The 12625-nt window shown below is 41.1% G+C and overlaps 1 protein-coding gene across 1 annotated transcript in view; it reads left to right on the top strand.

Annotated features, from left to right (window-relative positions):
• Positions 1-12625, top strand: part of DNER (delta/notch like EGF repeat containing) — a 355480-nt gene that overhangs the window by 191125 nt on the left and 151730 nt on the right. The window contains exon 6 of the mRNA XM_007966532.3: positions 8370-8523. Coding sequence (XP_007964723.3) covers positions 8370-8523 — 154 coding nt within the window. The remainder of the gene's footprint in view (positions 1-8369; positions 8524-12625) is intronic.

The raw sequence follows: 12625 nt of genomic DNA, 5'->3' as shown, positions 1-12625 counted from the left end.
TCCCTTGGCATAGGAATGGCTGAGCCTTTTCTTCAAGCTGACGGGGTTGTTTGGAGGGAAATACGCTCTGTTATGTGATTTATGTTGTCCAAAAGGAGAAAACACGTTAGTCCCTTAGGGCAAGCAGAGCTTTTCCTGGCACTTGGATATGAAATAAATCTCTGGAGTGGGACTCCACATGGGGGGACTCGGCCACATGCTCACAGCGTTCCCCGCAGCAGTCCTGCAGCAGATGCAATGGCGGATTCCACAGAGAGGAGCCAGATGCGGGATGCTCAAACGGAGTTCCGATGTTTCCAAGTTTTATCTTTCCTTTCTTGGTACTTAGCCAGATTATTAAAATAAAAATAACAATTTTGTTTTATTATGGAAAATTTTCGAACCTATATAAAAATAGAGTAACTGGCAGACCACCACGCCTGTGTCACCTAGTTTCAACCATCATCAACTCATTAGCCAGAGTTTTGACCTAGCAGATGTTTGGACATTTAACTATGAATAACCCAGATGTTGTTTGGAATTAGGCTGGCTCACGATGGAAATCAAAATTGGCCTGGAGGGTCCTTGAGCAAGGAGTGGCTTGAATCATCTCCATTTCATTTTCAGAGTTAGGGGCCTGTTCATCGCCTCTTGGCTTGGGACTGTCCTCCTAATCCTGCTTCCAGTTATCCTAGTTAGTATAAACATGTGCTCAAAGAATGACTCTGATGCTCTTACAACAAACCCAGGATATCGGAGATAGACAAGGAAGGAGGAGGAGAAGATCCTGTGCCTCTGCAGACCTCTCCTGCAAGACTACTGCTTTTTATGACTAACAGCCTTTTATGACGTCAGTTTATTTCAGTGAACACCTAAGCATCCATTATGTCTGAGTTACTAGAGTCCCAGACATCAAGGGCTTCCAGTTCTGGTGAATTGCCTGAAGTTCCCAGGTCTGTTCATGAGCGATTAGGTGCTTTATGTTTAAGAGGTACTTTCAACCACCAGATAGGATAGCTTTTACTGGATCCTGACACCTTATTTGAATAAATTCAGTAGTAGTCTCAGATTACAGGAACTTAGAATCAGTGAACCAAAGGGACAGTCAGTAATGTAGAGCTAATGAAGGCAGCCTGACAGCAAGGGAGGAGGTAGAAAAACCACAGAAATCTGGAGTGAGAACTAAAATGCCACCTTTGCCAGGGTTATTTGAGAGTTATCAACTCATTAGCTAGAGTTTTGACCAAGCAGATGCCCTTAAGGTGAAGGGCCTCCCCACATGCATCTTCTGAACCCGAGGCCATCACAGTAATGAGGGGACAGTATGCAGCTGTGAATGACAAAGGATTTGGAATTAGACAATATGAGTTCAAGCCTTGACCTTCTGCTTGCCAGCTGGGACACCTGACATAATTTACCTGACCTCTTTTTTGAGTCTGTTCTCAATTCTTAAGACAGATCTGGTAATAATCACCCGACAGACGTGGTGAAGGTTAATGCAATAATTTCACTGAAGCAAGCTTTATAAACAATGAAATTCAATGTCTAGTCAGCTGGGCTTTTTATGTTCATACCGATGTCACTGGTATATATAAAAAAGACAAGTATATTTTCTGTATATGTTCTTTAAGGGAGAAAGTAAGATAGAATTATAAGTCCTGATCCATAAAGCAAGAAATATAGCTGCTGAGAAGACTTATCTCACTGGAATGATTTCTTCACCCACAAGTAGGCTTTACTGAGAGAGGTAAAATGACAGAGAATAAGACTGAAAAGGTGGGTTGGGGCCAGACTGTCAGGGGCCTTGAGTGCTGTGTTAGGGGTTTAGATTTATTTGTGATATTTGTCTCTATATTACATAAAGTATTGAAATAGAAAAATGCCAAAAAAGTCAGAATCAGGGAATACATACATTAGAAAGGGAATATATACATTAGTCTATACGCAAGTTAGAAAGGAGAAATAGTCATGTAGTCATAGAGCCCTATATAGTTGTTAAAGCTAAACTTCAACTAGACCCTGAGCTTACAGCAGCCCAAATAAAAAAGGAAAAAAAAAAGAGTAATCACGTGATTTGCATCGTTCTTGAGGATGAAACATCAGTTCTAAAGACTAGCAAAACTGTGGCACTTAAATGAATGAATTTTCTTGGGTAAGAGTTCGTAAATGGTGCACGAAGTGATATGTGGTATATCATGTTCTCAACAATATCCTCATAGTGGGTGTGATACTAGGTTTAACAGGGATGTTTCTGATGTTTCTTTTCTTTTGTTTTTTTTTTTTTTTTTGAGACAGAGTTTCACTCTTGTTGCCCAGGCTAGTGTGCAATGGCGCGATCTCGGCTCACCGCAACCTCTGCCTCCCAGGTTCAAGCGATTCTCCTGCCTCAGTCTCCCTAGTAGCTGGGATTACAGGCATGTGCCACCATGCCTGGCTAATTTTGTATTTTTAGTAGAGACAGGGTTTCTCCATGTTGGTCAGTCTGGTCTCGAACTCCCGACCTCAAGTGATCCACTCTCCTTGGCCTCCCGAAGTGTTGGGATTAGAGGTGTGAGCCACTGCGCCTGATCTAGGGATGTTTCTTATAGGGCTCTTCAATATTTAATTGAGAATGTAAGGTGAAATGACAACTCAGTGAAAGCAGTTCTGCCAAAGGAACAAGAGAATATGGTCCAAGATTCAGTTTTCTGATGGTTGGACTCGATTTAGGTGTAGAAAGCTTGACTATGCGGAGGAAGGGTTGAATTCTACCTGGGTACAATTCTTCAAAGACATTGGTCTTCCCAACCAGACTTTGATTGTGGTAAAGGCCTATTTACACCCCATTGTCACTCTCTGTCTGCTCGTATCAATTTACACTTCTTTATAGCACTTACACAATGTGACAGGAAACTATATATATTTATTGTCCCTCTAGGATGTTATCTGACATGGAACATGTCCTTTTCTTCCACTAGAATGGGGACTGTGTCCTTTCGACCTTCACTGCATCTCTAGTATGCACAATATTGCTGGACACATGGCAGGGTTCAAAAAACGTGTGTTTTGAATGAATGGAATTAATGAATACATGTTGGACAATATCCAGTTTAGGTTAAATTATCTGGTAAGAGCCAGTTATTGTATAATGCTGAGTAAAGATACCTCTCATGCTTGGAAGATCACCTAAGGTGGTAGGACTGACATCATCATGTGAAAATGAAAGACCCAGACATAATTTCCCCGAATAAATAACCATCCAGCTTCTGCTTTGAGATGGCTGTGGGATTACTCACCTTCAGGGTCTGGGTGTTATCTGAAGAAAACAAACTGTTGTAATGAAACAAGGTAATTTAACGTAAAGCAACATTACTATGTGCAATGCATTTTCAGGTCTGTTTTGGCACAAGAACTATCTTTTCCAAAATTTTATACCGGGCCACAGTTCTTACAGTAGCCTATAAAGCCTACATCAGGGTTTCTCAAGCTCAGCACCACTGACATTTGGGACTGGATAGTTTCTTGCTGTGGGACCTGCCCTGTTCATTGTAAGGTGTTTAGCAGCACCCCTGAGCTCTATCCGCCAGAGGCCAGTAGCAAGCCCCCAGCTGTGACAACCAAAAAGTATGTCAAGACATTGCCAAATGTCTTCTGGGAAGTAATATGGTCCCTAGTTGAAAACCACCATCCCACAGGATTTGACTGCACACCCAGTGACCTCTCATGTTACACTATTCTCTCTGTTATTTGCTATACTCTAGCCACACTGGTTTCTGGATCTTTCTTGAGCATGTGAGGCATGATCCACTTTGAAGTCTTTGCACTGGCTGTTCCCCTTACCTGGAATATCTTTCCTCGGATGCCTCTGTGGCCACTCTGCACCTCCAGCAAGTCCTGGCCCTGTTGTCACTTTCTCTGTACATCCTGTTTTAAATTGTATCCTTCATAATAGCCCTTCCACTTCTGTTCCCTGTCTCCGTTTTCCCCATGCCATTTACTGTATCATTTTCTATAATTTACTATAACATTTTCTCATTCATTTTGTTCATTGTCAGTCAACCCTACTAGAATATAAACCCCAGGAGAGGGTCTTGTTACTTCTGTGACCCTCAGCTCTTAGGACAGTGCCTGGCACATAGTATGTGCTTAATATACATTTGTTGAAAGGACAAATAAGTGAATGCATGTGTGATTGTTTTTTTTTTTAACTGAGAAGTTTCCTTATTAATTTTTTTCTTTTTTTATTGAGACGATGTCTCATTCTGTCGCCAGGCTGGAGTGCAGTGGTGCGATCTCAGCTCACTGCAACCTCTGCCTCTCAGGTTCAAGCGATTCTCCTGCCTCAGCCTCCTGAGTGGATGGGACTATAGCCATGTGCCACCATGCCCAGCTAATTTTTTTTGTATTTTTAGTAGAGACGGGGTTTCACCGTGTTGGCCAGGATGGTCTCCATCTCTTGACCTTGTGATCCGCCCACCTCGACCTCCCAAAATGCTGGGATTAGAAGGGTGAGCCACTGTGCCCAGCCTTTTCTTGCTTTCTTTCTTTTTTTTTTTTTTTTTTTTTAGTGACAATGTCCCATTCTGTTACCCAGGCTGGAGTGCAGTGGCATGATCATAGCTCACTACAACCTCGAATTCCTGGGGTCATGCAGTCGTCTTCCCTCAGCTTCCCAAGTAGCAGGCACTGCATCTTCCCACAACTGACTGACTGGGAACGTTTCATCAATGTACAAATGGCATATTTGACTTCAAGCTGTTGAGGAAAATTGAGATTCTTTATTGGGTTTTTAAATTAATCTCTGAGGGTCACTGTTCATTTACTTGAAAAGTACATTTCCATGTACTCATATAATGCTTTTACAAGGAAGTATCTTTCTCTAATTTAGCTAAGCTGCTAATTTTAAGTAAGTTTATTTTGTCCCTTATGCTGGTGGAGTTAATTGGACTTAGATTAGTGATTAGTGATATCACAGGCAATGAGCTAAACTTCAGTGGTCAAACACGGTTCTTCACAAAAGATGTGCTAACATAGTTTCCTATAATAAACATTCATAATCTCTTACAAGTCAACAGTCTTAAAACTATCAAAACAAACTTTTTCATATTATAGGAAAGCTCTTTGTTCTTAGAAAATAGAGAGAAATCTAACTTTATGGATGTTATGATCGAGAATATACAAATATTTAACTGAAATTTTATGGTCATGAATATGTTAAACATTTGTTAACCTCTTTCCTCATCTATCAATCAAAATTTAAGAATCAATTTTGTGTTTTACTTTCTCAAAAGCAATTGTTTCAACAGTTTCTTCAGGTTTCTTTCAAGGCTCCTGCTTGCAATAAAACAAAACAAAATGGATGGCTTCTGTTTTATCTCTAAATTCAATCAAAGCTAACTTGAAGAGGCTGGGTGCGGTGGCTCATGCCTGTAATCCCAGCACTTTGGGAGGCCGAGGCGAGAGGATAACCCTGAGGTCAGGAGTTCGAGACCAGCCTGGCCAACATGGTGAAACCCTGTCTCTACTAAAAATATAAAAAATTAACTGGCCATGGTGGCAGGAGCTTGTAATCCCAGCTGCTTGGGAGGCTGAAGCGTGAGAATCGCTTGCACCCAGGAGGTAGAGGTTGCAGTGAGCTGAGATCATGCCACTGTACTCCAACCTGGGTGACAGAGTGAGACTCTGTCTCAAAAAAAAAAAAAAAAAAAGCTACCTTGGGGATATTTGATTTGGGGCTTTTAATAATTTCTTTCCATAAGCAGCATAGTTTCCATGGAACGCACTAGATGAATTACATGCTAAATGTATCCCTCAAATAATCAAGCAAATTTATCTGCAGTATGGAATGTCTGGATACAAACCAAGTAAATTTTAGAGGACAGCTGCCAAGACCAATGACAAATAGTAATTTGTCATGATTTGGAGGCCCGCTTTGGGACTGTATGCACTGGGCGTGCACTGCATTGACATTTCAAAGGTGGCCACAAATCTTCTGACGCACAGAGAGCTCCAAACAGGACCCACGCACATGTCAAATATGTATTCTCTTATGCATCTGAGCAAGGACAAGATTGTCCTTAGAAGATAGTTCTAAAAAAAGGAGTTTCCTGTTAAAAAAAAAAAAATACCTTTCTGACAGCTTATCTTAGCTTCCAGCTACAAATACAAAAGGGAAAAACTCAAAACATGATGAAAAAACAGATAGATCCTCATTTTATTGCTAGAATGAAGAGGGAATTTCCATTTACCACAAAGAGGTGAGAGATGATAGAAATAGAAGGCAGAAAATATAGCTCCAGCTTAAGAAGAAAGGCTGTTTTTTTTTAAAAAAATTCTAATTGCTTTAGCTTCTAAGATATCGTTGAAGAATGTGTTATTAAACTAAAGGAGATTTGGTTATGTGGATTACAATAACCTGTCATATTCCCTTACCAAAAAACCATATTCTGTTAACAGAAGAAAGGCACCTATACAACATTTGGCAGTTTGGTTGAGCTAAATGTCATATCCTATTGTCTGGTGTCTTGGTTGGTTTCTGAGGGGTCTGCACACTTCTTTGTCAGTCACTTATTGTGAGGGACATCCTCCTATGCAGTGTAAAACATGATCTCATGTGCAAGGGACAGCTTTTTCTTAGAAAAGAAGTCTGTTGGGGAAAGAGGGTGAAGGGAGAGTGAAAGGGAAGGCAGTAGAAGTGTAACTACTAATAGAAGCCAGCCATATTGAAACCATTTTGCATAATGACTTCAGTGGGTGTTCCTTCCAGGAGCATAAGGTTGAATCAGTACTAGAAAATCTAGATATTGAATTCATGTCATAATAGGTCACAGATGAAAACAATAGATCATTTCTATAGGAGCTAAAATGGCATTTGATAAAATTTCACAGTCATTCCAACAATCTAGTTAGTGGTAAATTCTACCAACATCCCTTTAAGGTCAAAATTATTCTGGAAGAGCTGCCAATGTAACCTTGAGAACTGGAGAAGAAAAAATGACATTATTACTATTTGCAATTGCTCTGAACTTATTGTTATTATTTGGTCTTGTGTCATATAGAAAACCTGGAAATCAACTAAAAACTCTGACCTGTACTGAAAGCTCAGTGTGATAACTGGAAACAAAACCCTAGTATTCTATTCCTGAGTAATAATTACTAGCAAGTATCATGGGTATTAACAAGAATAGGATGAAGAAGATATCTCATTATCAATAGCTACCAAAACGTAAATATTCAGGAGTCAATTTATCAAGAAATGTGCAGGAGCTATGAAACTTGATTGAGAGACAAAAACATATTAAAGAGAAGAATGGATAACCCTTTTCTCTTCGAGGGGAAGGCAGGCAGTGGGTTGTGCTTATGGGGGTACTGTGTGGAGATCCTGAGTTGACAGTGCTTGGAGAAGAGAAGAAGAGAGAGTCTCTTTCTAAGATCGGCAGCAGGAGGCTGAGGCCAGGGAGAGGCAGGGAGGGTGAAGGGACAATGGCTGGGGAAAGGTAGAGACTGAACACCTGCCCCATGTGCCGGGCTTGGAGATGAGCTGGGCAAGGGACTTTTGTCTGTTTTGTTTAGATTTTCTTAAGTAGTAAGATCTGCTAATGCCATTGTCCTTTGCCTCTCCTCCTCTCTTCCTCATAAAAATCTTCTGTAATGATCTATATTACTTTGCGTAGGCTTTGGGGACAGATTTGTGGTTTATTTCAGACATGCCACTGCCCCCAGGCTGGCATTAAGCAGGGGAAAGAAACCCAGTTTTGTTTGTATTTTACAACTATCTCAGAAATGAAGCTTCGAGTCAAACTCCATTCTCTGTGTCTGAGTTATGGTCTTTTACTAAGATAATGTTAATATCATAAGCTATACAAAATGGTTACTTGAATTATACTCCTTTTATTTTCCCTTGTACTCAGATAATCTGCATGGCTGTACATTGAGGCCAGTTGAAGGAGTGATTTGGTGCATTTTCTCAGTGCTCTGAAGGGATGCTCTGGGTTGGACATTTGATGACATTTTTGTTACAAGTGCTATCTCTGTTGAAGGATTTTAGTTGGTTGGAGTGACATCTAATTTAATGGCTGTAGCACAATCTATCTGCTCTAGCAAAATTGCCATTTCCATGTCTGGTCAGCAAAACTTCAATTTTAGCGTAAAACAAGTTCATTTCATTTCTATTTTAGGGAGATTGAAAATGATGGGGATAAATATGAACAAATAATAGAAAAATGTGTTTGAGATTAGACTGTAAGACTGTTTTTCTTAAAGCTAGGATTTCAACTAGATTATGACATACGTGATTTGATTAGATTGCTGATTATAAAAAGGAAGTGGTTCTTTTGAACTTTGAGTCTCACAGCCAAAGCACACTGTTGAGAGGCGCCAGGTAACAGACACTGTGTTTTTTTGTGTTTTAGGCAACTTTTTCCTGTACCTGTGAGGAGCAGTATGTGGGTACTTTCTGTGAAGAATACGATGCTTGTCAGAGGAAACCTTGCCAGAACAACGCGAGCTGTATTGATGCAAATGAAAAGCAAGATGGGAACAATTTCACCTGTGTTTGCCTTCCTGGTATGATATATACTCATGGTTCAGTTATTAGGTGTATATCTGTGCAACATGCACTTCTCTCTCTCTTTTTTTATTTCCATAGGTTTTTGGGGAACAGGTGGTATTTAGTTACATGAGTAAGTGCTTTAGTGGTGGTTTGTGAGGTTTCAGTGCACTCATCACCCAAGCAGTGTACACTGAACCCGATTTGTGGTCTTTCATTCCTCATCCCCTTCTCACCCTTCCCCCGGGTCCCCAAAGTTCATTGTATCATTCATATACCTTTGCATCCTCATAGCTTAGCTCCCATTTATGAGTGAGAACATATAATGTTTGGTTTTCCATTCCTGAGTTACTTCTCTTAGAGTAATATTATCCAGTCCCATCCAGGTTGCTGTGAATGCCATTAATTAATTAATTATTATTATTATTTTTTGAGACAAAGTCTCACTCTGTTTCCCAGTCTGGGGTGCAATGGTGTGATCTCGGCTCACTGCAACCTCTGCCTCCTGGGCTCCAGGGATTCTCCTGCCTCGGTCTCCCAAGTAGCTGGGATTACAGGCATGCACCACCACACCCAGCTAATTTTTGTGTTTTTAGTAGAGATGGGGTTTCATCATGTTGGCTAGGCTGGTCTTGAACTTCTGACCTCAGGTGATCCACCTGCCTCCACCTCCCAAAATGCTGGGATTACAGGCATGAGACACTTTGCCCAGCCTAGTTTGTCCCTTTTCATGGCTAAGTAGTATTCCATTGTGTGTACTTGTTTCTTTATCCACTCGTTGATTGATGGGCATTTGAGCTGGTTCCACATTTTCAGCGTACACTTCTTAGTTAAGGATGGTTAAACAATGCTTTGCCCAGCTGTTGAACAAGGCAGCTTCAAGATCTCATTTGGTTCTATCAGTCTCTGCTTTATGTAATCAGGGAATGGAAGAAGAAAGTTCACATGGAGCTACACAATATGTCCCTTGGCTTTCCGCCATTAGAGTGCTTCCGTTTCAGCATTACCCCATTTTTGTTCTGGAAAAATAATATTCCTGGTCCAATAGAGGCTTGGATATTTTAAAAACAATTCCACAAGTATATGCTGAGTGTGGGCTGGCACTATGCAGGGTAATTATGTTAAGTAACTGAAGAAAACCTAGGATAAACCACAAAAGTCACCAATTCTTCCTGTTTACATTAATTTCCTTTTGTTCATGTACATTCATTAGTTCAAGTTCCTGCTACCTTATTCTCCACAATGGGAAGTTTTTAACATTTCTTGATTAATGTGGTGTGTTCTTGGATGTTACCTGAGACTTGGAAATCCTCAGAGCACATCGAGGGTCTCTAGGGAGAGTGCAGTGGACAGTGTGCCTGTAGACTTCATGCTCTGACAATCCTTTTAATTGACTTACTGCTCGGCCAACTTGATTACAAACCCTTCAGGAGCAGGAATGACATTTTACCAGGGGATGTTTTGACACAGCTATTTTGATGCATCTTCAAAGCAAACACCAAGTTGTTCTTGTTTTGTTATAAAATAATGTGCAAAACTGACATCATCTTTCCTCTTTCCATCCTGTTCTCTTGCCAGCTTCTGACACTGGGTGGGGATTCAGGATAAGGTAGGAGTTGGAGGGTGAAAAAAGGGATGGAACGAAGCGGGCATTGGGGTTATTAAGTACTCATTGTAAGAAACAAGAGGGCCAACGAAGTCGAAATTTGTAAAAGTGAAATTCATTCACTTTTCTATTCCCACCTAAACTTTATCAAATCCTAGGGATAGGTTAATATTTTAGTATATTCTTTCATTGTGTGAGTGTGTGTGTATGTGTGTGTGTCTGTGTGTAGGTCAGAGTATGTGTATTTCTCTTGCAGGCCAGATGATTAAGTATTCTTCTACACGTTTTTAAAAAGTGATATGATCCATGTTGTTCTGTAACTTGCCTTTTTTCAGTGTATACTTGGCAGTAGATCACAGACATCGTACCAAGTCAGTTCGTATGGAGTCACCTCATTCATTTTAACAGTTACGTGGTGTCCCCGAATTTTTATCTCCAGCTCAGACTCCCCTCCAGACCTACTTACTTGACAACCTACATGGCATCTCCATTTAGGTGTCCCAGGACACCCTAAGCTTAGTCATCTCCAAGCTGACCTCATCGTGCTCCCAGCCCGACACAGCTTGTCTTCCAGCGTTCCATCCATTTCTAGAAGCCAGACATCTAAAGTCATCCTAGGTGCCTCCCTCTCCCGCCCTCTTCATATGTTTTCTACCTCTGATGCTCTCCATTTTACCACCTAGAGAATTCTCAAATCCTCACCCTCTGCAGCCCCACTGCCAACACCTTCAGGCCAGTGGCCTTTCCCCTTGCCTGTGCTGCTGAGATGGCCTCCTGCTCTTCCTCCAACAATTCTTTTTTTTTTTTTTTTAGGATGAGATACAGATTCTATTTTATTTTATTTTATTATTTTTTTTAATTTTTTTAAAATTTATTTATTTATTATTATTATTATACTTTAAGTTCTAGGGTACATGTGCATAACGTGCAGGTTTGTTACATATGTATACTTGTGCCATGTTGGTGTGCTGCACCCATCAACTCGTCAGCACCCATCAACTTGTCATTTACATCAGGTATAACTCCCAATGCAATCTCTCCCCACTCCCCCCTCCCCATGATAGGCCCCGGTGTGTGATGTTCCCCTTCCCGAGTCCAAGTGAACTCATTGTTCAGTTCCCACCTATGAGTGAGAACATGCGGTGCTTGGTTTTCTGTTCTTGTGATAGTTTGCTAAGAATGATGGTTTCCAGCTGCATCCATGTCCCTACAAAGGACACAAACTCATCCTTTTTTATGGCTGCATAGTATTCCATGGTGTATATGTGCCACATTTTCTTAATCCAGTCTGTCACTGGTGGACATTTGGGTTGATTCCAAGTCTTTGCTATTGTGAATAGTGCCGCAATAAACATACGTGTGCATGTGTCTTTATAGCAGCATGATTTATAATCCTTCCTCCAACAATTCTTGACCCTGCTGCATACTAGAGCCAGGGTTCTCATGTCAAAGTGAGCATTGGCCTTTGTCTCATCCATGCCCAGACCCTCCATTCTCCACATGGCAGCAGGGGATCCCTTCCCAGTGAGATTCTGATGTAGTTGCTTTTCTGTGTAAACTTCTTTTTCACTTTGCTCTTTGAACAGAGATTGAAATCCTTGGCCTGATTGTGCTCCAGGATATCTCTTTTGCCTGCTTTTCCAGCCCTATCTCACCCCCATGTCTCCCCTGCCCTGGTTTCAGCCACTTTGACCTTTTACCTCTGTAATAGCTTGACCTCTCATCTGCCACAGGATCCACCCTCTCATCCTTGTGCTTGGACAGTACTTCCTCCCTGTCTCCTTTTTGCTTGGTTAATTACTCCCAGATCTCTGTTGTTTCAGGCCTCTATTAAATGCCCCTTTTCTCAGGAAGTCTTGGCTGAAGGCTTCAAGATAAGTCTCTCCCCATTTTTCTCTTCTATAGGCCCGTGTTCCTTCCTTCACAGTACTGTCTGTTTTCAGCGTACATTTGTGTGTGTGACTCTTTGATTACTACCTGTCTTCCCTTTTTTATTTTATATTTTATTTTATTTTGAGACAGAGTCTTGCTCTTGTCTCCCGGGTTGGAATGCAGTGGTATGATCTTGACTCGCTGCAACCTCTGTCTTCCGGGTTCAAGTGATTCTCCTGCTTCAGCCCTCCTAAGTAGCGGGGATTACAGGAGCCCACAAAAATTACCGCACCTGGGTAATTTTTGTATTTTTAGTAGAGACAGGGTTTCACCATGATGGCCAGGCTGGTCTCAAACTCCTGACCTCAGGTGATCCACCCACCTTGGCCTCCCAAAGTCCTGGAATTACAGGAGTGAGCCACTGCACCTGGCCTGTCTTCCCTTTTTTAAAGGATGGTTAAGCCACATGAAGGCAGGGCCTGGATCAGTTTTGTTCATTATTGTATTCCAGAGTGTCTGACAAATTGTGGACACTCAGTCAATGTGTTGATGAGATGAATTAATGAAAGAGTATAAATCTGTACAGATGTTTGAAGCTATTCCTCTATTGATGAATCTTTTAGATGGTTGCAATTTCTCTT

This window comes from Chlorocebus sabaeus, chromosome 10 (assembly GCF_047675955.1).
Source record: "Chlorocebus sabaeus isolate Y175 chromosome 10, mChlSab1.0.hap1, whole genome shotgun sequence".
Classification (NCBI taxonomy): domain Eukaryota; kingdom Metazoa; phylum Chordata; class Mammalia; order Primates; family Cercopithecidae; genus Chlorocebus; species Chlorocebus sabaeus.
The sequence above is the reverse complement of the archived record's forward strand: the minus strand, read 5'-3'. Positions and strand labels throughout refer to the sequence as shown.